Source organism: Sipha flava, unplaced genomic scaffold (genome assembly GCF_003268045.1).
Source record: "Sipha flava isolate LNK unplaced genomic scaffold, YSA_version1 67_pilon_pilon, whole genome shotgun sequence".
NCBI lineage: Eukaryota > Metazoa > Arthropoda > Insecta > Hemiptera > Aphididae > Sipha > Sipha flava.
In genome coordinates this window covers 724,117-746,193 of record NW_020273607.1, presented here as the reverse complement: position 1 = coordinate 746,193, position 22,077 = coordinate 724,117, and the positions used below count along the sequence as shown (strand labels likewise).

General features: G+C 40.9%; 1 protein-coding gene across 3 annotated transcripts in view; it reads left to right on the top strand.

The window, feature by feature from the left end:
• The window catches only part of LOC112691841 (BMP-binding endothelial regulator protein), an 80,510-nt gene extending 61,599 nt beyond the window's left edge, over nt 1-18,911 (top strand). For all 3 annotated transcript variants that reach the window (XM_025566254.1, XM_025566255.1, XM_025566253.1), the window contains 10 exons: nt 4,012-4,117; nt 5,310-5,486; nt 9,544-9,738; nt 11,492-11,760; nt 12,127-12,286; nt 12,624-12,811; nt 12,949-13,150; nt 13,501-13,771; nt 15,524-15,782; nt 18,091-18,911. In XM_025566254.1, coding sequence (XP_025422039.1) covers nt 4,012-4,117; nt 5,310-5,486; nt 9,544-9,738; nt 11,492-11,760; nt 12,127-12,286; nt 12,624-12,811; nt 12,949-13,150; nt 13,501-13,771; nt 15,524-15,665 — 1,710 coding nt within the window. In that variant the 3' untranslated portion in view covers nt 15,666-15,782; nt 18,091-18,911. The remainder of the gene's footprint in view (nt 1-4,011; nt 4,118-5,309; nt 5,487-9,543; nt 9,739-11,491; nt 11,761-12,126; nt 12,287-12,623; nt 12,812-12,948; nt 13,151-13,500; nt 13,772-15,523; nt 15,783-18,090) is intronic.
• Nucleotides 18,912-22,077: the final 3,166 nt, after the last annotated feature.

Sequence of the window (22,077 nt, the reverse complement as noted above, 5' to 3'; positions counted from 1 at the left end):
TGCCGACCTGCCGTACGATTTATCGGTCGAGACCAGATCGGCGCGATTTTCGATCTGCGAGCGACCGCATTTTTGTCGTCCGACCGAATTTCTCGGATCGGAACCGTACGCGCGCGCTGCACATGGTTTAATAGTGTACATATCGTATTATGCGCCTTGTTTCGCCTCTCGTCGTCGCGGTCGTGTACGATCGTTATCGTCGGACGTCCGAGACGTGTATGAACCGGAATTATTTCTTCGTCAAACCCAACGCGCTCCGCCCGCGCGACCACCGCCCATGGACGCGATGCGTCGAGCCGATTACGAAACACAACGGAAACGAATTTTTCAACAGTACGCTACCGCGGTTACGCACGGCGAAAGGTTGTCGCCGATATGAGACGTAATAACAGTAACGATAAATGTTACGCGCGTAACCCCGGCGCCAAGACTCGAATGCCCGAAGAGAGACGGGTGCAGGCTAAGGTGTATTCCTAAAAATAAGTATAGGTGCAGCGGTGGTGGCTTCGCCTGCGAACGGGTGGGTGGGGTGCGATCGTTTATAACGCGACACGAACAACGTAACAACGTGTTTGCGTTCAAGTCTTTCAGTTCGTCGGCTCTACGTTGAGAGAGAAACTTTCGTGCTTCGTACCGATGGCGAAAAAATTAAAATTAAAATCCTGGTCCTACCGATACCGTGCCTCCCTCCCTTTGCCCCTCCCACCGGAACACCGACGTTTTTGTCCTCGCGCCACCGCCGTAGACGTAATACGTACACCGGCGTCGCACTTCACGCCTTATAATATAAGGCTTATAGTATGAGCCTTACAGGCTCTGCGATGTCTTTACGGTTGACCATAAAACAAATTTAATTAAACAATAAATTACAATCGTGTGTCAAGTGCATTGTAACAAGTGATAAATTAAGTGCATGACGTGATGGCATAAGTTAATAGGCAACGGTTATACTGCGCATGGTATAAATTTAAAAAAAAAAAAAAACCGTTTATTTCAAAATGTTGACCCGAATAGCGCGATCAAAAGTAGAAGGACCTGAATATAAGAGAAAAATTCGGTAAGACTAACCTTCACTCGCCACGTGTAGAAAGTACGACCGTATATTTTATCGGTGATTATCATACTTCGATGGAGATACGGCGGGATCGATTAATTATCGGTACGTACCTACTATCGGTTATTGGTGTCCGGAAAGGGAGTCAATGAAGTAACGTTACGTGTTCGCTGACGTGTGTTACATGTACACAATAATCACACGTGATACACGCGTTCCACACGCTTTTAGGGATGTTGCGGGACCAAAGCTGCACAGAGGCTCTTTTATCGAAACGGATACGTAAATAGATAATCTTTTTTTTTTTTTTTTGGGGGGGGGGGGGGGTGAGGGAACGATTTACTGTCTTCGTAATGATTACGTCTTAAACAATGTGCGATAAAATGGTGTACACCGTACAAATATAACTTTGTGGGCGTCGCTCCTACCGGCTCTCCGCCGATATTACGTGTCCGCCTCGAAATCGTCGGTCTCGTGCGTTCGACCGAAACACCGATTTATATGATGATATCACACGTTTTGGCCCGCGCGGGCGGCGAAAAGGCGGTTTCTGCAAACCGTTCGCGTACCTTCGCGCGTACACCTTCGCAACGCGTTTCCGGCTACGAGCGTACCGGGTACGCGCATTCGGTACGTTGATCGGTCGCGCGACTGCAACGCGAACGCGTTTAGCTCGAGCAGTGCACCGCGATCACGACGATCGATGGCGCCGAAACGTTTCTGGGGCGACCCGTCGGAAACGCGCGTGCGAACGAGTCCTTTCACCTCACCGGACCCCGTTCGAGTTCACGCGCGCGTCCGCCGCGCACAAGGACGGGAACGTTTCGCTCTCGACGGAAGGTCGAGCCCCTCCTAGGCGACTTATCCCGAAAAGACCTATCTAAATTCGGTTAACAAACGTAATGCCGTGTAAATGCGACTGCCGTGCGCGCGTTGTTCACACGTATAATATTTTGTCCGGAGCACATGTGTACTCTCTGTTCGTGTACGCGCACGCGCGGCGCGTATTACGTACACTCTCCGAACGCGCTGCAACTATGATGCGAACAACGGACACGCGCGGTCGGCGATCCAATCGTTACCGACCGGCTTGAAAGGTCGCGTCGACGCGTACTCGGTCGCACGCGTCACCGGGCACCGGCCAGGGGCGTATTTAGACTCACTTCTATGGGGAGGGGGGGGGGCGACTCAAATTATTTCTTCGATTCACGCACAACATTTACAAGTCAGATGTTGGTAAATCTGGTGAATCCTTAATATTCGTGGTTTCTTTTTTTTTTTTTTTAATCTAATGTCGGATCAACTTAGAATCGACTTTTGTGTAATTCCTTTTTAGCACCTGTCTGTGTTTTGAAAGTTGCGCTTGTGTTTTATTTGATTTTTCACTAAGTATGGACCTGACAAAAAGCCCAATTCAGCGTTCACAGCCACGCGTAATTTGATTTCGTTATAAAATTATCCGTATTAAAAAAACTTGTAATGTGTATCTTACATACTCGTATAATCGATTCCTTAAATACGGATTAAGGGGGGGAATGATCGCCCGTACTTCGTACTCCCCTAAAATATGCCCCTGGGACTGGCCAGAAGAAGCGTTTTACGCAAACGGCTCCTCCGTAGAATAGGGTGACCATATGTACCGTTTAAAACGGAATCGTCCATTTTTTAGTCATTATGTCCCGTTGTTCGGACAAACTTTGAACGGGACGTTTTTTGTCCCGTTTTTAGAATAGGGTCCCGTTTCAATTCCGTTACTTCCGTAAAAATTGTAAACCAAGAGTAAAATAAAAAAAAAAAATAATAAAACATGTCATATGTACTGCGAACTCATGTGCGGGACTTCTAACGAAATCGATATTAAATACGAATAGTTTACCGATATACAGTACAAAATCAACGATATTAGATATAATGATGCATTTACTCGAAAAATCGAATATAGTCGTGTGGTAACGTGCGTACATTGCAACGATCTTGTGTTATTAATGTTATAACCACTGTGTATCACTTATTTTTATTTAAATTGTTGTGAGTCGTTAGTGTAGTTACTTTTATTGTTTTTTTTTTTTTTTTTTTTTTTTTTTTAATGCCTAAGGGGATTGACGTACGTTCACTGTACCATTGCAGACTAACTAATGCAGTAACAGAAAAAATATTTTCAATCACAAATATTTTATGGACGGAAGAACAAAATCGTTTCTCGTACCTACTGTCAAAACAATAATAATTCTTAAAAATAATTTTAAAAAATATTCCTGCGATGATTTTTCCCGACCGTTCGGGAACGTTCGCCGGTGTCCCGCGATGTCCCTGCGCCTCTCGGCTCGACAAACGATGTACAATACGGATTCCTCGCGTTCGTCGCGCCCCGTGCCCCGATGGAAACGCGTTAACTTCTCGCGCGCGGGTCATCGTTGCGGCGACGACGACGTGCACGACGACGGTTACGCGTAAAAACGCTCTTACGCGCGCGCGTCAACAACAGCCGTCTCGTAAATCATTCGGTGACCGTAATTGCCGATTGCGCGTAAACCGCGAGCGATCGATCAATTACGCGCCGCGCGCACTTCGGATTGTTTTCCGACCGGCCGCCGCCCCGTGGCTGCCGCGACGAAGAGAAGTAAAAAAAAAAAAAAAATTAAATAATAATAAAACAACGAAAACAAATAAATAAATCGAATGCCGTCGGTGCAGGAAGGTCGCGTGGCGGCGTCAGAAACGAATTCCGACAGATCCGTATCGTACATTTTTCCGTATAATTATCGTACGGGTATACGTATAAATCTTATACGCTTGTGTGTTGGTCGGTCTGCGCGTAGAGGCGCGTACGTGCGAAACGGTATTTGGTATATTTATAAGGTCGCGGTGACGGCTGCGTGCGCGATATAATTTCTTAATTTTCTCGACCGCGTGTGCGCTAAGGAAACGCTACAAAAACGTTTGTTACTGGTTTTCAGAACGGATTCGTGGAGTGCGTCAAGGACCAGTGCCCCGACGAACAGGGTTGCTACATGCTGCAAGACGTTTTCGTGGACCCGAAAGGATGCTGCCGACGGTGTAAAGGTATAAATATTTATACGTAAACGTTGTAACGCAAATAGCGTACACGTTGTATTTATGATTTTTTCGTTTCATACTTCTACATATTATTTAATCGGACCAAACCTAGATTCTCACAAACAATTGGATTCTGGAACTTCGAACGCAACTCTTTCGTGTTTATATATATATATACCTAACGGTCCGCAAAATTATTCGATCGGTTTCAATTTTCAATCACAGTCCGACGGATACAGGAATAAAATCGCACCCAGTGCGTAGTACATATTTTTGGGAAAGTCCATTGACATGTTTTCGTACACCGTTTGTTTATGAATCCCATCCCCTCCTCATCAAACCCTCGGATTTATGGCTTAGAACACTGTATAAGTTGTACCTGCAGTGTATTTTTGATTGAGTTTTTTTTCTAAATTAATGGTTTTTATATTTTAAAATCAGCAGATCGCTAACTCGTTTCCGCACATTCAAAATTTTTTACCTGAAAATAGATAACTCGTTTGCGCACAACGACACATTCAAAACATGACACGTGTCTACATATATCGTCACAGACTGCAGTACAAATTATCAAATATATTATCTCAATATTATCTTATAATCGACAGTGTAGACTGTAGATTATATAAATTTGGATTTCCCAAACAACTTTTAGTAAAGTTTCAGTAGCTATGGACCATGGATATGGACGGTACAGTGGTGACTAGTGTGTTGACGACGTAAACTTTAATATGGCGTAGAAATCCCTAATACTTTTGAATATCGGTGAGGAAAACGATGTTTTAATATTGATAATTATAAATTTAGTGAATGCCGTGTTTTAATATTTTAATGTTTAAATTTTAGATGCACTAATAAAAAATGTCCTGTGAGTGTTATTATTAATAAACGATTATAAGCAAACGAGTTCTGGCACTAGGGATTTTTGTCATAGGTAGCCAAAATATATGTGCGCAATCGAGTTGTGTATTTTTGCGTAAACGAGTTGTATAAAAGTTAAATGTGTACAAACGAGTTGTAGCCCAGTAGATCTGTAATCTGTTAATCTAACTAATGACTTAAAAAATAATTACTGTTCAAGGAAAACGACCAATCGAAATTTCAAACGCCCCTCTTCCTCCCCCCCATTAGGAAAACACGAATCCTTGTTGCACCGCTGATTTACATAACTCTCATTGCTACGACACTGATTGCACAGGTTGCGTGTACAAAGGCGTTCTAAGGGACAGTGGTACGGAGTGGACAGACCCGGACGACCCGTGCCAGGTGATGTCGTGCAAGGCTGGCGTAGTCACGGAGACCCGGATGCAGTGCATCACGCCGTGCCAGCAGCCCTACCCGCCGAAGCCGGGCACTTGCTGTCCCACTTGTCCAGGTCAGTAGTGACTTTGTTTACGTTCGTTGAGGTCTTTCTCGCGCGCGCGCGCGCGCACTCCACATTTCCAACCGTAACCGATGAGGGGACAATTTCCCCTCCGGTTCTAGTTCCTCGAGATGGTGTAACTATTCTCTTAACAAAATAAACTTGATTTCGAACCGGTGTACAGGCATTGTTTTCCCTAAGCGGAAAACTGCAAAACCGTCGTGAGATGTATGTATCACATAAATCACATCCGCCGAAACACTTCCTCGTAACGCGAACCCTATAGGCAGCACCGTTAACTTTCGATGTGGTCCATTAGTAACGTGTGGTTTCCCATCGATTCTATAAGTCGACTATCAGCAGTGAACGACGGATTCAACGAAAACGTTTTACCGAAGGATTGCGTTGTAAAAGTGAGGATCAGTTGCATCCTTAACCGTTGTACCGCTGCTGTTACATATTTTTTTAGTGTCAAGCAATTTTTACAATCCATCACGTGAGTACTAATCTGCTGCTAGAAACCATAAAGATCGTTTAAACCAAAACTGCACGTTTTCGTAGTACGATTTCGAGTATCCACGGGGAGCAGTGTTCAGAAATCAAATTTCGTCTTTTCGTATAATTATTTATATAATAAAAAAAAAAAAAAATGAAAATAAAACAAAAATCCTTTCGTAGTATCTTCGCCTTGATAAATCACGACTCGTGTACTCAATCCCTAAGCGAGCAAGCTCGTGTGTGTTCCGTCCGTTAAGTGACCCGTGGGAAATGAGCCTGTATATACGTGTATAATTTGTGTATACGGTGCAGCGGTCTTCTTTCTCTCTCCTTTCCTGCGTCTACAACGTTGCATTAACGTCTTTCGCCGGGTATGCGCATACAACAGAGCCGTCGAAAATAAAACAATAACACACTGAGTGCACAATACAAAAAAAAAAAAAACAATGGACAGACGTTTTAATAATATAATATATTATTATAATAACGATGGCGAACGAAAACGCAGAGGCGTCGGTGGGGGGAAGGAGGGAATGGAAAAAGAAGGAGTATGCGCGTACCGGTAGAGACACAAAACTCTAAGCGGATAAAGAGATGGATGGCAGGACCACCGGCAGCGACTAACATTGTGCACAACATGAACATGTTAAACGGTCTGCTCTGGTACTTAGCTACCGGTTATGGTTAGCGTATCGATATCAGTTCACGTTAAAGTAATAATAACAACAACAACATGTACTCGCGTCTCGCTGAACTACGGCGGCGAAGGACGCCGAATTATTTAAATAATCGATTCGCGGGACGCGAAATTTTCTCAGACATGTACTCGCCGTGTGCATTTAATAATGGCATCACGCGAACGAGTACAGTGTTTTGTTTTTTTTCAATTCCGCGCTCAACAATTCGGCGGATCAGTGTTTTGCAAACGTCTTTCGGGCGTTCATTGGTTTCGAAATAACGCCTGTTGCTGCAGTTAACGAATGGTAGTAACGTAAGATACGTGTTCGTGTGTTGAGGCGCGTGCTAGGTGGTTTTCTTTTTTTAAAATCCGTTCAACGCATTTTTCGATATCGAGGTAAATTTATAATCATACAATTGTCGTAAAAAGTTTCGAAACGCTCGTCGGAAATGGTGTTGAATCGCGGGACACGACGTCGTACGGCGTGTAACGTGAAACGTGTTTACCATTATAGTGTCGGCGGGGTACGTTCGCATATTTTTAGGCACGTCGAAAATTTAACCGAAATTCAACCTCGCGTATAGTATTACCGCGGCACACGAGAATAAGCACACGAAATAGCCGAAGGACACACGACGAATTTTCGTTAGCAAAGAATGATTAAATTTTAATTTTTTATATATATATACAGACACGTTCGAGTGATGTGAAACCTCTAGGCTAACCGATTTAATGAAGCCATATATCCGAGTTACTCTATTGGTAATTGGTCGAAAAACAACTCTGTCGAACACTCCGCGTCCGGACCCTCGAGTCACAGGGGACGCGGCGGCAGCGGAAGAAATCATTTTTTTATTATTTATACACATTTATATATTTCTCACGGGTCCGAACGGCGGACGGAAGATACAATCGTGTGCGCATTTCTAACCGTGTGTTCATTATTTTGTCATATTCGTCGACGGCGGCACCGGTGGACCTCCTAGGTCTGTGCATAAGTGTATGCGGTACATAAAATACGAGTAGTATTTGTAGCGGTGCGCGCGTTACATGGACCGCTCGCGTATCACAAGAATATAATATTTCGGACCGTAATTTATTATGGTGCGCGCAGAGAACCGAATAATTCTTTGTTTTTTCCCCTTAGGGTTTATTCCGGCTTTGTATCCGAATACACGCATACGCATATATATATATACACGTGTGCACGTATAGGTATACGATAATAATAAGAAAATATGTTATAAACTAGTATGCCCATATTGTGTGGATGCTCGTCATACGTGCGCGTCCGCGACTCGGATCCCGCGACGGGGGCGGTACCGGTGCGCGGCTATTATTTATTATTGCCGGTCGGGTCTAAAACAAATAAAAGATTAAGAAGAAGGCACTAGCGGGTAGGTGGAGGCCGGGCCGGGCCGTGGGAGAGAGGACAAAGATAGGCTAATGGCAGCCGAGACTGGATGCCACACACATTGAAACACGCCTCGGATAGTGGTCGGGTTCCCTGCGTGCGTGCGGGAAAACGAAGTGGTTGGCCCGGGCGTCCCGACCACGTCGGCTGTGGACTACCGCAGATCGAGGACGCGCCGAGGACGAAGGATGTTGTCGTCGTCTAACGATAATCGTAATATGCTTGTATGGGAGCAGTGTGTGTGTGTGTGTGTGTGTATGTGTGTTTTATTGTATGTTTTCACGTTAACGTGTACAACAGGCTATCGAGCGCTCGTGTCCGTAAGGAAAAGGTTAGCGGTTTCAACCGTACCCCGGGAAATATTCAACGATTCGCTACATTATTATGCTAAGTTATCCGTGGATTCGTATACGCGTAAACTACGGTACACAACCGAAAATCATAAACATATTATACAAGGAGACCGAATGGCGACGATTCGTGTACGCTCTAGCGACACATATCAACGAAGGAAGAAACTCTGGTCCAAAGGAGAGAGAGAGGAGAGAGACTGGTCTGTTGTGCGATAACTGTATCATCTTATAGAGGTATAGAGGTGGTTTTCGATGTTACGTTGGATATCGCGGTTTTGTAAGGTTTTGAAACGTTTGACTAAGCCCACGAAGACGATCCGTTCCTTTTACGGCGACGACGTGTGATGTTATAGTTTTGTTATACTTTGACAGCATTTCTTCTGCTGTAAAATCACTCTCATAGGTTCACCTGATCTTATATCGAAACGTGAATACGTCGACACTGCTGTACAACACGTTTATCTTAATAATATTATTTAAATATAACGTTTAACCTAAAGGACATATCGTTGGGTGCTGTTAAGTTCAACCGGTCGGAACTTTTCCGATGGTAAACTCTGTCAGGTGTGTGACGATTCCGTTTGCACGTTAAAAACAGTCGATAATTTACTGTTGAAATAACGTGGGAAAAAATGATGGATTATGCTGACGAAACGGTACAGCGATTTAAGTTTTTATCTTTTTAATTTGCACGTCAGCGTTACCGTAAAAATGCAACGAAAACGTGTGTGTAAGTCATACAACGTTTAACTAATGATTTGTTGTTCAATCAGTAGTAACCGGACGCCAATGTTGTGCGGACCCGGTAGAGTTTGCCGTGGCAATAATTAACGGGTCGTTAAACTTCGGGCGAGGGTTTACGATCGACAGCGTATTGTCGCAGGACAATAATGCGGGATACAGCGAGAATCGTCGTCGTACGCCATCGATTATTATTAGTAATAATATTAGCGATCAATTACTGTAGTAGAAATAATATCAACAATAATAATCATAAAAAATCCGTTATTGATATCCCGGAGTCACACGTGCGCGCACAAAGAGATGGTGGAGTGGGGGAACGGTTATTATAAATCTGTGCGATTGCTCTTTAGTTTCGCTAACCGGTTTCGCGTTGTCCCGCAGGTTGCCGGGTTATCGGACAAGAAGTGGCCGCTTGGAGGAACGTCAGCCTGTACGACGACCCGTGCCTGACCTGTCACTGCGAAAGATCCGCGGCCGGCCCGGCGCTCACCTGTTCGAAAAAGGCGTGCCCTGTGCTCCAGTGTCCGTCCAGCAGCATGCAGATACTGCCGGGCGAATGCTGCCCCAGATGCGTTGGTAAGTGAACCCGATTGCATTGGTATTATTTTTCATAATTTATTTTCTATTTATCATCACGTTTTTACTTGAATGTGTTTTTCTAAATCTATTTATTATCTTACTATTTTTTTTTTTACGTCCGCATCTTATTATTTTACCGGAACGTGTGGTGTTAGATTCGAATCCGGCTCGTTCACGTTTAAATCCTCCGCTGACCGTAATACTGTATCGGGAGTTCTAGCGTTTTCCGAAAATATAAGAAAAAAAAGGTCGAGACGACAAAGCTCTCTGGGAACATGTTACGCAGTTCCGAGGATACGTTTTTCCTCGATGATTGTGCGGACAAACAACCAAATTATATATTATTGCTGCGCTCGATGGCACACGCTGTACACACACACACACACACACACACACACACACACACACACCGGACGGAAGCGTCTGACGAACTCCGGAAACGTTTATTCGGTAAAGTCGAAAAACGTCGTAACCGCATCGGTCTAGCGTTTTTCCATTCTAGTTTTAAAAACTCCATTGTGGCGATATCGGTCGGATTCAGTCCGCCACTCGTCCGGTTCGATACAGCCATAACGTATGTAACACAATGACGCGGTTGTCGTCCGCGTACGACCGTCTGACCCCGAAACGTAATCAGCAGTAATGCGTCGTCCCGGATAAACGTTGATCGTTATCGTAAGCAATCATAGCGTGCGCGGCACCGAGAGAAGTACGCAAGTTTTAAAATCGGTGCCGGAAAAATAAATGTAAACCGACTGGACGGCGGTTTCGTTATCTGTTCGAATTTTCGTTGGTACACGTGCCGAGATTGCACTGCACACACGTGCTCGTGGTGAAGCTATTGCAACGAATTTACAACCATTTTCCGCAATTGCGTTATCAGATATAATTATCGTTGTCGAAAAACAACGAAAAACTTTGTACGCGCGTAAACTTCGGGGATATTGCGCGACATAAAGTTTTTCGGTCGCTACAATACGACCGAAACGTATAAAACGAAATATCAAGACAGACGTCTTAGATATTTCGCTATTTTATAAATCCCTTCTACGACCGATTCGTTCATGAACTTGATGATGTCCAATCGTACCGTCCAGTTCATTACGATGTTTTTCATTTGTTTTCATACGATATTCATCTGCACCGAATCGATTCTCGTAGATCCGAATGCGGCCATAACGATTTTGGAAACCGTTCGAAATTCGAAATCACACGTTTACCCGGGCGTCATGCACCGTCGTAATACCCGTTTTCGTCGCAGGATTCCATATCCCGCAGTCCCGTATAGGTGCGGCCAAGAGCGCACAATGTACAAATAACACGTAATGCACACCTGTAGGGCTTGGATTTTTGGCAACGATTACAAACTGCAGCCGTCCCGTAAGGGTTTGCCGATCGTTATTGAATTCCGTAAAAATAGCATCGTTGGCTATACATTTGTTTTCTAAACATTTCCGATCGTAACGAACCGCATATTTTTAGAATTATCATTGTGTATCGTTAGTGCTATTTCTTTATCTTGTGCCCGGGACAGACAGATCTTTTCGTACGTTTACCGGTTCACGAACGCGATTTCAACAACCGTTGACGAATAAACCGTATTTCACGTTCTACGGACGTATTGTTCGCAAATCAACGTGGATTTTGAGCGGTTATGATAATGTCCGAACCGCGGATCCCACAATGCTACGGAACCGTAAACGCGGTAAACTATAACGGTAGTAACTTTTTTCTACTTTTTTCCTTGCAGGAAAGAGCAGGAAACTAATGGACCCGCCACGAGGAGCTTGCTTGCTGGGCGACAAGATTACGCCGTCCGGCCAGGAGACGCACCCGGACCGGTGCACGGAGTGCACTTGCGCCAACTCGACGGTGGTGTGCAAGCGCGAGACGTGCCCGCCGCTGGACTGCCCCGTGGAGAAGCAGACGTTCTCGTCGCACAACCAGTGCTGCCCGCAGTGCCCTCGGTCGGCCGTGGACAAGAGCGAGACGTGCAAGGATAACGGCAAGATTTACACGGTGAGCGCGCGATTGAATGAAATCCAAACACGAATAACTTCCTTAAGACTCATCCATTTCGAAACTACGAAAATTGTCCACTTTTTTTTCGAAATTAAAGAAGTTCTCGCGGAGCAACGTTTGAGCTTTATAATCGAATTTTTTCATTAATCCGTTACGACTCGTCCTTACTGCTGCGGATGATTTTCAGTCTTACAAACGACTGAACCTTAATCCGCGAGTCCTACGAGTGCACTCTGCTGTGTGTAACATTATTACATCTGTGTGTGCCACCGCGTCCACTACAACATAATACGTTATAAAATCGGTGTGTGTGTGTGTGTGTGATTAACATTTATTTATTTATTTTTTTCTGTGTTTCGTCAGAACGGTGACAGCTGGAAGGTCGACGAATGCAAATCGTGCCTGTGCGTCCGCGGTCAAGTGCAGTGCGCCCAAGAGTTGTGCCCGTCCATCTCCTCGTCGTGCCCGGCCAACATGAAACTGCGAACCGTCCCGGGTTCGTGTTGCCCGCGCTGTGTACCAAGTGAGTTACAAACGATTGCGTTACGATTATTATCACGAACGTCGACGACACTGTACTTCGTGCTTCCGCTGTTATGCGGTTTCAACGGAGTGATCGTTTGATGGTCGGTTTTTTTTTTTTTTTTTTTAATTTCGCCCCGTACATTTGCGCCCGAAAACGATCGAATCGATACAATGCGATACAGATTGAAGTGTTTTACGAGATAATGCGCACTACGCGCGGACTATGTTCGTGTACAGTTGCGCATTTTCGATTTCGCGTAACGCGTTTCGACAAGACGTTCACGTGCGCACCGTGCGATTTCAATAATAATAATTGTCGTCGATCATCGTTTTAGTGGACGGAGTGTGCACGGTGTTCGGCGACCCGCATTACAGGACGTTCGACGGGAAATTCTTCAGCTTCCAGGGACCGTGCAAATATCTGTTGAGCGCCGACTGCGTCGGTCGGTCGTTCAGCATCCGGGTGACCAACGACGCGAGGAACTCGAAGAACTCTGCGTGGACCAAAACGATCTCACTTCGGGTAACATTTCGTTGACATCATTATTTTTATTGTTGTATTTACCGTAGAACTGTGCGGCCATAACTGTATATCACATTATAACACGTATGTGGACGTATTGTACTCAAACGTGGGTTTTCGTGTTTTTCCACGCTTAGATTGGAAATTTGAAAGTGAACCTGGGCGACAACAGGCGGGTCAAGATCAACGGGCAAAGAGTGTCCGTGCCGTACAAGAGAAGTAACGATCTGACTATATCCAACACGAACGATACCGTGCTGGTGGAGACCAGGATCGGTGTGTCCGTCGTGTGGGACGGACGAGGATTCCTGGAAGTTTCCGTCCCATCGCGGTACAAAGGTGAGGAATTCGAAACAAATCGACGACCGATACGTACCCTCTCAACCTTTGTAATTTGTATTGAATCTGCGTGTTTCGCACATTAAGGATAGTAGTTTTATCGTTTCGAGAATATTCGGAAACATTAAATTTTCGAGTTTCCGTCGAAACCATTTCTACCCTAACCATGCACAATCGCTTGGAGGGTGCCAACGTGGTGCTTCGTAATGTTTCTTTTTTAACACGTCGTTTCAATTATGATTTCGTAATCAATACGTATACATGAACGCAATATCGATATTTATCATGGGGTCGCAGGCCCGTGGGCTCGTCTTGTTTCGTCTTTGTAAACGTTGCGTTCGGAATTGCAGGTAGTTTGTGCGGATTATGCGGCAACTTCAACTCTGTGCCCAGGGACGATATGACTACTAAGAACGGCCAAGTGGTGTTGGATCCGCAAGTTTTTGGATCGTCCTGGCGCGTAGGCGGAAAGAACGCGTGCAGCCGATCGCCGAAACCGGTGGTGCAGTCATCCCCGTGTTCTCGGAAAGGCCCCAGGATCCGAGAGCGTATGTGCAAGCCACTCCGGCAGCGCATGTTTGTCGCGTGTCACAAAAAGCTGAACCCGGTCAACTTTTTCAAGTCAGTACACCACATAGATATAATTATGTATAAATATACTGTTTGAAACCGCATTAAACCGTTCGCGCAATGCGCCCACGAGTACAGCATACCTTCACATTGTGCCATATGGTACAGCGCATATAAATGTTTGCTGCTGTGAATATAGCATCAAAATATTTAATACGATAAGTCGTGAAAATAATTCTAAACCAAATGTGTGGAAAAAAATAAAACAACATTTTAATAATGAAACCTATTCAAATAATATTGTCTATATTTTAATGTATACTTGACGTGATTGCATAAGAATATGCACCGATCTATAGAAAAAATAAACAAAACTGAAGTGCACTACTTTGGTGTAATAATAATATAACATAACCAGATTTCCGAAAAACTACAATTCGGTAGAAAGTTATAATAACATTACCAAAAAAATCGTTTTACTGACCTTCTGGGCATTTATTATTCGTATATATTATTATTATTATTATATATTATTTGTGTTCACTTTAACGAAAAATTTCACACACATACATTTGTTTTTTTTGTTGATAATTCAAAATTATTATGGTGTTTGAATATAAATTATCATTAATGTGGATACATCGTACACTAGTCATGTCAAAATATTCCGTTTAAAGACAAAAGCTTCCGAAAACATTTTTCGCATTGTTCAACACTTCTCCGATTATCACAAGAAGGTCTCGCGAATATGTCTATCCGTTAATTTTGCCTGCATAGGTTGTGCTCGATCGATAAGTCTCAATGTTAGGTGGGTACGTTACAGCAGGAACCTGGTCTTTCGAAAATCCCGATAAAACCAGAGTTAACGCAATACCTCCGTCAGGGATCGTCGTGTAGCACTCCAAGGCACTCCGTGAAACCGTTGTCACCAAAGTTCGATGTTCTCTCGGTCTCGATGCATTCACTGGGTATCAAACGGAGTGTAAATAAGTGTTGATGATTTCATTACGATTGAAATTCGGTTATCGCTCTGATCTGAAACGTGTTTGCGTTGGTCTTTGCGCAGCGTTCGTCTGCTGCAGGTGTCGAAACTGTAAGAGCAGTGCTATAATCGGTATTTGTCGGTGTGTACAATTGGGTTTATGCGTTCGGACTGGATTTTCATCACAACACACACAGCTACACGAAAACGCGCGATAATATTCCAATCGTTTTGTGTTCCCTTCAATAACCGTCGTCCAAGACATACCTACGCACGCCCGAATATTATATCTGTTCGCGATCGTATGCATACGTTGTCTTCTAAGCAATGTCGATCGTGACTTATACCAGGACTTATTTCTAAGGATTGTTACCTACTGCCCAAACACACTAAAAAATTTGTTTTATGAAATTTATTTGGATTATAATACTTACTCCCCACACCAAATAAATTGTATATTGATATTTTAGAATTTTTACCATTGCGTGATAAAATATCAAGAAAAAAAAAACGGATTTTTCCGTTATACGTACACCGTTATTTAAATTTAAATTTCATAGATTAATCAATCATCGAAGTATCAAATATTGTAAACTTCAATAATATTTATTTATTAGGTACTAGGTTAGTATGGTTTATAAATTACGCAAATTTCAAATGCTCAGTAGAAATGCAATCGTTCTACAAGGAAAATCATATATTTGTCAGGTGCCCGTATTAAATAAAGTCAACTACCCTTTTGATTTATCCTATTACTCAATTCGGGTCGTACTAATATAATACCGTGACTAATACGTGCGCGTTTCCTTACTGTGTTACAGATCCTGCCTGACGGACATGTGCGAGTGTCCTCCCGGCCGGAAGTGTTATTGCGAGGCGATGACCGCGTACGCGCACAACTGCCGTCGCCTGGGAGTGTCGCTGCCGGACTGGAGGACCATGACCGGATGCCACACTTACTGACCCGCGTCATCACATCCACCCCGTGTAGACTCCGCTTGTTCGTTGTTACTAGTCATTATTTTTGTACACCTTCAACTTTGCGGTGGTTGCCGCGCGTTCGACTGACCGGTCAAAACGGTTAGTATGTATACTCGACGTCGTAATATATGCGCGCGTAAAAAGCAAAAAAAAAAAAAATAAATAAATAACGAATGCGCGTTGGTAAAATTGCCGTCCGCAGTCTTAGCGTTCAGACGGACAAAGTTTCTGCAGGGGCGGAGACTCGGTCGGATATGTTTTTGCGGCGGTCACGCGGGTTCGAAGTGGCCGAGAGCCGTTGGGGTGTATCTTATTCTCCGCACGGTACGCACTGCGCATGGGTACGCCGTCAACTCGAACGATGCAGAGCTATTAGTTTATTTTTCGACATTTTTCGAAATGTAAACGCAACACGATCAAACGGTCTATTGGCGAAGAGTTTTTTCACCTCGATTGAAAACCATAATCCAACACCGGTACGTCGGGTTCTAGTTTTTTTCGCGAGTCGTAAAACCGTACGTAAACCGTGTTCGGACCCCTTCGATATCGAGATCAGAAACACGTTTTGTGAACGTCGGCGAGCCCTATAAATATTATAACTACATTTCAGAATCTCTTTTCCAGTCGAGGATATACGTTCGAGGTGGAAGGACGTGTCTCCTCGATGACCGCACACCACGGATACGTTCGATGAACGCACGACAAAAAACGAAAACCTAACATTTTCGAGCGATAATACGTACACGTTCCCGTAGATTAAAATCGAAACCGCAACGAGATGTAACGTAAGAACGTTAAAATAATTAGTCGTTCATTACATTGCGTTAACGTTTAGACGTGATTAACATTTAATGTTGGAAATTAACAAAGCATGTATTATGTAAACATAGTACGTGTACAGTGTACATCAGATGAAAAAAAAAAAAAATAGAAAAAAACCACTTAATAAATCATACGGTAATAATTATGATGTACCGGGAGGGGTGGATATCCCTTATGTTAATTTGTACGTGTACACGGTCGCGTAGAAATTAAATAATGTTGTTTACAAGATGTTATTACATAAATCTTCCTGCGTTCGAGATACCGAGATCAGATAACGTTACGTGATCAAACATCAAAAGAATTTAACTTAATAAGGATTTTTACGGTTTAATGACGTTAGGCACATTATCTGTAAACTTCATCTGCCGTGCACCTACGTATATATATAAGGAAAAAACTAAATAAATGTTTATTTATTTAATTTTTCTTAATATTTTTTTTTCTTACATAACGTCTAAATTTGAATATTAATTACGCGTTTTTATCCACCCGTTCGCATGTACAATAATGTATTAATTTACCTACATTACCTGACAAATTGATAAAAATCGCTTTCGACAAGCGATTTTTTTTTTTCGTTCACGTCGCATAAGTTTCAATTAGAATATTATCGACACGCGTTCCGCATCAACTGTATTGATTTCACCAGCTGCACTACGTAACATACAGTTATTACCAGTTCTTTTGGTGGTGAATCAATTTCTTGTATACGTGTATGAAAACCGTCAGACAGCAGTTCGACGATTTACTCGACTCTACGTTAAGTCACTGTAATCAAACGTACTCGTCAAATCTATCATATTATGCTAACTTACACATCGTATAGTGTGTAAGGTTAGAATTACTTTTTTAACATTACACACACGAACGAAATAAAAGCGTGTTAGACTATATTTTAACGATAACCATACGCTCGAGCAGTGTTGGATTTTATGGAAGGAGGGCGAAGGCCTTGCCCTATGCTAGGTTTTTTTTTAAAATCTATAGTAAATATATGTAAGTAATTGAGTGTGCAGCTAAAGAATCGAGTGGATTTGAATAGGAAATTACTTTAGATCCAAATTAAATATGGGTTCGAAGGTTTTTAAAAACAACATGGAAACTATAACTCAAGTTTAAACTGTACAATTATTATGTCAATGAATAAAAAAATAACACCCTAAAAGTATCACTACATTTTTGACTATGAGAGCTTACCTAAAATGAAATCCTGGATCCGCCGCTGAGTTAGGGCGTCGTGGCTTCCATCGTTTATCGCATCAAACCGAATGAACTACACAAACCGTCGAGCTGCAAATTTATCCAATTCAAAACCATGTACATGTACATGTGCATTCGCATGTTTTCCTCGAAGTTATAAACGAAGTCAAATGATCGAAAAGAGCGGCTTGTGTGTTGATCGATTGGATCTTTAGATGGTTCTCTTTTTATCATTCGCGCATGCTTATTAATGTCGAAAACAAAGTGTCTATTGCAATAATTATGTATACTGACGAAAAAAAAAAATAAAATAAAGAAAAGATAAATAATTTTATATTTCGCGACGAAATAAAATTTGTTAAATTTGTAAAAATTGTTTCAGATCGCGACCAGGCGTTTTCCACCGAAAAATTACTGTTGGACCTCTCACTTAACTCCTGACGAAACAGTATTTTACTCGAACAGCCGAATTTCGTTCATAAGCAACGTCTACATGAAAAAAAATTTTAAAAAAAATAGTGTAACTATAGTTGTATTGTAGTAATAATAATTATAATAATAAACGACAGACTTAACTTTTAAGACGCTACGGCGAGTTCCGGCTCGGCGACACGCCCGTTATGGCGATCGATCCATTTATTGTTGTACATCCCTTTATGTGCGCCGTTTTATATGGTTTTATTTATTTATTTATTTATTTTCCATCGACCGACGTGAACGTTCGATTACACCCACGCGACAGCAGACATCAGCCCGGCCTGTTATGTTATTTTTCCTAAAACGCCGGTATGTAGTAATGCGTACAATGTTATTTTCTATTATTTTTTTTTTTTTTTTTTTACGACCGCAAAACAATTATCGAGTAATTTTTTGCGTTTATAAAAAAAAATCTTTTTTATTTATTTGTTTTGTACGCTTTTTTTATGACTTAATTTATTTGTACAGTAACGTTTCCGTGACTCCAGACCGCGATGAATGTTTGTACTCGTTTAATAATATTATTTTATTATATATTATGTATATTAAACTGTAAAGCTTCAATGCTACGCGACACGCTTCGAGCGGGTACCGAGAGAGAATAATGTTCTTTTCGTATCGCATTGTCGTCCGAGTAGTAGAACGCTGAAGATACCAAATTTTTATTATTGTATAATTATTACTTATTTATTTTTGCCTCTATCTATCTCTCTTCTTCTCTCTCTTTCTCTTACTAAGAGAAAATAATTTAATCTAGAACATAATTTAGATTTTTTAATTATATTAATATAAATATATGATTATTATTATTATTATTATATAGAAAAAAAAGTTCTATACTAGTTAATTACGAAAAAGTATTTTAATTGTAATGATACGCGTCAAGTGCGAATTATTGTAAAATAATATTTGTCAAATTTATGTTCCTACTTTTATGATTTTTTTGGATTTTTCCACATACTTTTTTTTTCTAGGAAATAAACCATATTTCTTTTGTGTAATAAAAATAAACGAAGTGTAAATATACGTATTATAAATACATGATTATGTCGTCTGTTATTATATGGTTAGGAGAATCAGAATAATCCGTTCGGCCCGACCAAAAGCTTTCGGTGATGTGTCGCGATGAACAACAGTGTCTCCGAGGACAACAGTGAACGGAATCGTTTCTTTCCTGGCACGTTGGTTGTCCTGAACCCGTGATCAACCCTCCCGCCTGGTTCCGACGGCGGTGCGTTCAAGAGTTTGCTGGTGCTCGGAGCAAGTGGTTTGATTCGTCACCTGAAACCCCTTGCAGGGTTTGACCGTGATCGGTAACAGGGCACGACCACTGACCCCAAGGAACTGCGTTCCGTACGACACCGTTCAAAGGGCTCAGTCGGGGGAAACACGGTGAACGGGATTTCAGTCTTGCGAAGGACGCAGTAGAACCGAGCGAGCAGTAACAAAACCGTCGGTGTCCTGTGATGTTTCCCGCGTAACTCGACGTCCTTCCCTTGTGCCCCGACCAATGTAGCTATATCTCTTGTGGTGTGCACCCATCGCAGTAGAATCAGTGATAAGCTCGGCGATTAGGGCCAATAAACGATACCTTCATATCTAAAGGATCCTACGTTTATAGTATTTTCTTTTTATATATCAAAATCGATTTTGTTGTGATCAGGGTTGAACAGTAACTGAAATACGTGTATCTGAGTTACGTAATCGAGTTACATTTGTAACTTGTACATTGTATTTAGATATATTTTCGGTAGTAACTTGTAATTAAAAGAAATATAAGTTACTTTAATTGTTAGTTATAAAGACAATTAATTCGATTATTGAATGTTTGTTCTAAAGAAACTCAATTTAAGTATTGTATTATTTTAAGATTACGATTTTCAATTCTTAGAAAGATCTTTAAACTTATTGAAACCTATTTCTAATTCATTGGATTTTTTACAATTTAAAAACAATTGCTGTTACGGTTAACTTTTGCCCAACTTGTTTTCATTCAAATTTCGACTAGAATTATTGAAAGAAAATCATTTTCATTATCTTTCAATTTGTATTGAGCCAACGATTTCTAAATTAGAAAACAGATATTTTTCTAAGAAAAATTGATTTTTCAATCTTTTATGTAATATGAATTATGCTATTTTAGTTACATATTTTCATCCAATGTTTAAATTAAAATGGATTCTTGGTAATTTAGACGAGTCTATTAAAATACGTATTCAAAATCTATGTATAAATATGTTTGAACATTTTGAAAGTTCAGACAAATTACATTTTTCTGATGTATCAGAAGAACATAACTTTTTTATATTCTCATCTTCAGGATCAAGACAAGGTCCATCAACAGATAGTTAAAAAAATAAAGTTAACTTAGAATTATTGCGATATTTAAATGATAAAAATATACCTTTGGTTTCTTTAAATAAATAATCTGTAATCACAAATTTATTTGTAAAGTACAATACAGATGTGTATTCTACTGCAACAGTTGAAAGATTATTTTTTTTTTGCTGGTTTTGTAATGTCCCTTATGAGGTATTTTTTATCTGATAATAATTTTTAAAAAGTGACAAATAATCACCGATGAATGAATTAAAATACATCAAATATATATTTTGTAAATTTTCATTTTTAAATTTAACATTTGCTGCATTACGGCGGTCAACTCTTTTAAATATTTTACTACTTCAAACACACATATTTCTTTCAACATATCTTTTTTTACAGTCATTAATACAGGTACACCACATTTTCTCGTGGTAAATTAAATCTTATTCTAGTTTTTATTGGTTTCGGTTTACTAATGCTTCGTTAGTAGTTAGTTTCTATAATTGATAAAGCTATGAAAAGTGCATATGCTCTACATAGTCTTGTACAAGCAGACGCAATCAAAATTTAAGTTATATATCAAAATGTTAACACAATTTAAGCAATATTTTTTAATCGCGATTATTGTAAACCAAAAACATTAATTATTAATCATGATCAAATATACATTGTAAACAACAGGGACTAAAATACTGTGTCCACTGAAAATCAAAGTGTGTTCCCTGAACGACAAATGTGTGTCCCAAGTATTTTATAACGTGTTTTTATTTTTGAACGTAGAAATAAGTAATAACAAATATTTAGGAATTCTAACACAATTTTATTATAATATTTATTTCAAAATCATTATCAGTTTTTGAATTTTATACAAATATTGAATGTTAAGAATTTGTTTGATATCATGCACTTTAGTGGGATATTGCATATTGTTCCGAAAAACACGTGTTCCAATGGAATTTTGTGAAGCTGTATTGTTATGATTTAAAGAAAAACAACGACATAGTAAGGTGCATGAAAAAAGCCACCAACCAAGAGTGGTATCCAGGTGTTTTTCCTGAATCTAAAAATGATCAACTAAATCTATCAACTAATGATCTATCCAATAAGTGTTTTTCATTTTAAGTTGTTTCATATTGCTGTAGTAAAATATTTTTAGCTTTTACTTGTATTTATTTTAGGTATTTATAGTACCAGTGTCATATAAATAATATTGATTTGTAAGTGTTATATAATAGAGGGGGAATTTTGAATGGTACAACCCGCACATGTGTTTTTTGCTATAGAAATCTGTCGAAGCCCAAAATTAACACTTAAATTAATAAGTGGGTCTCCTGAAATCATATGTATTTAACAATACAAGTATCTACTCTATGAATTTTCCTTATGAAACGTGTTTTTATTGATCCTATCACTTTCTTCGTTTTACAGTTCCAATTTTGTGTCACTTTATGCGTCTGTTTCGGGCTCTGAGTATAATAGTTTTGTTCTCTACTCTACGGAGTTCAATAATTTTGGCTATCCTTTTGAAAATTTTTTCAAAGTTCCAATTCCACTGGTTGTATTACTA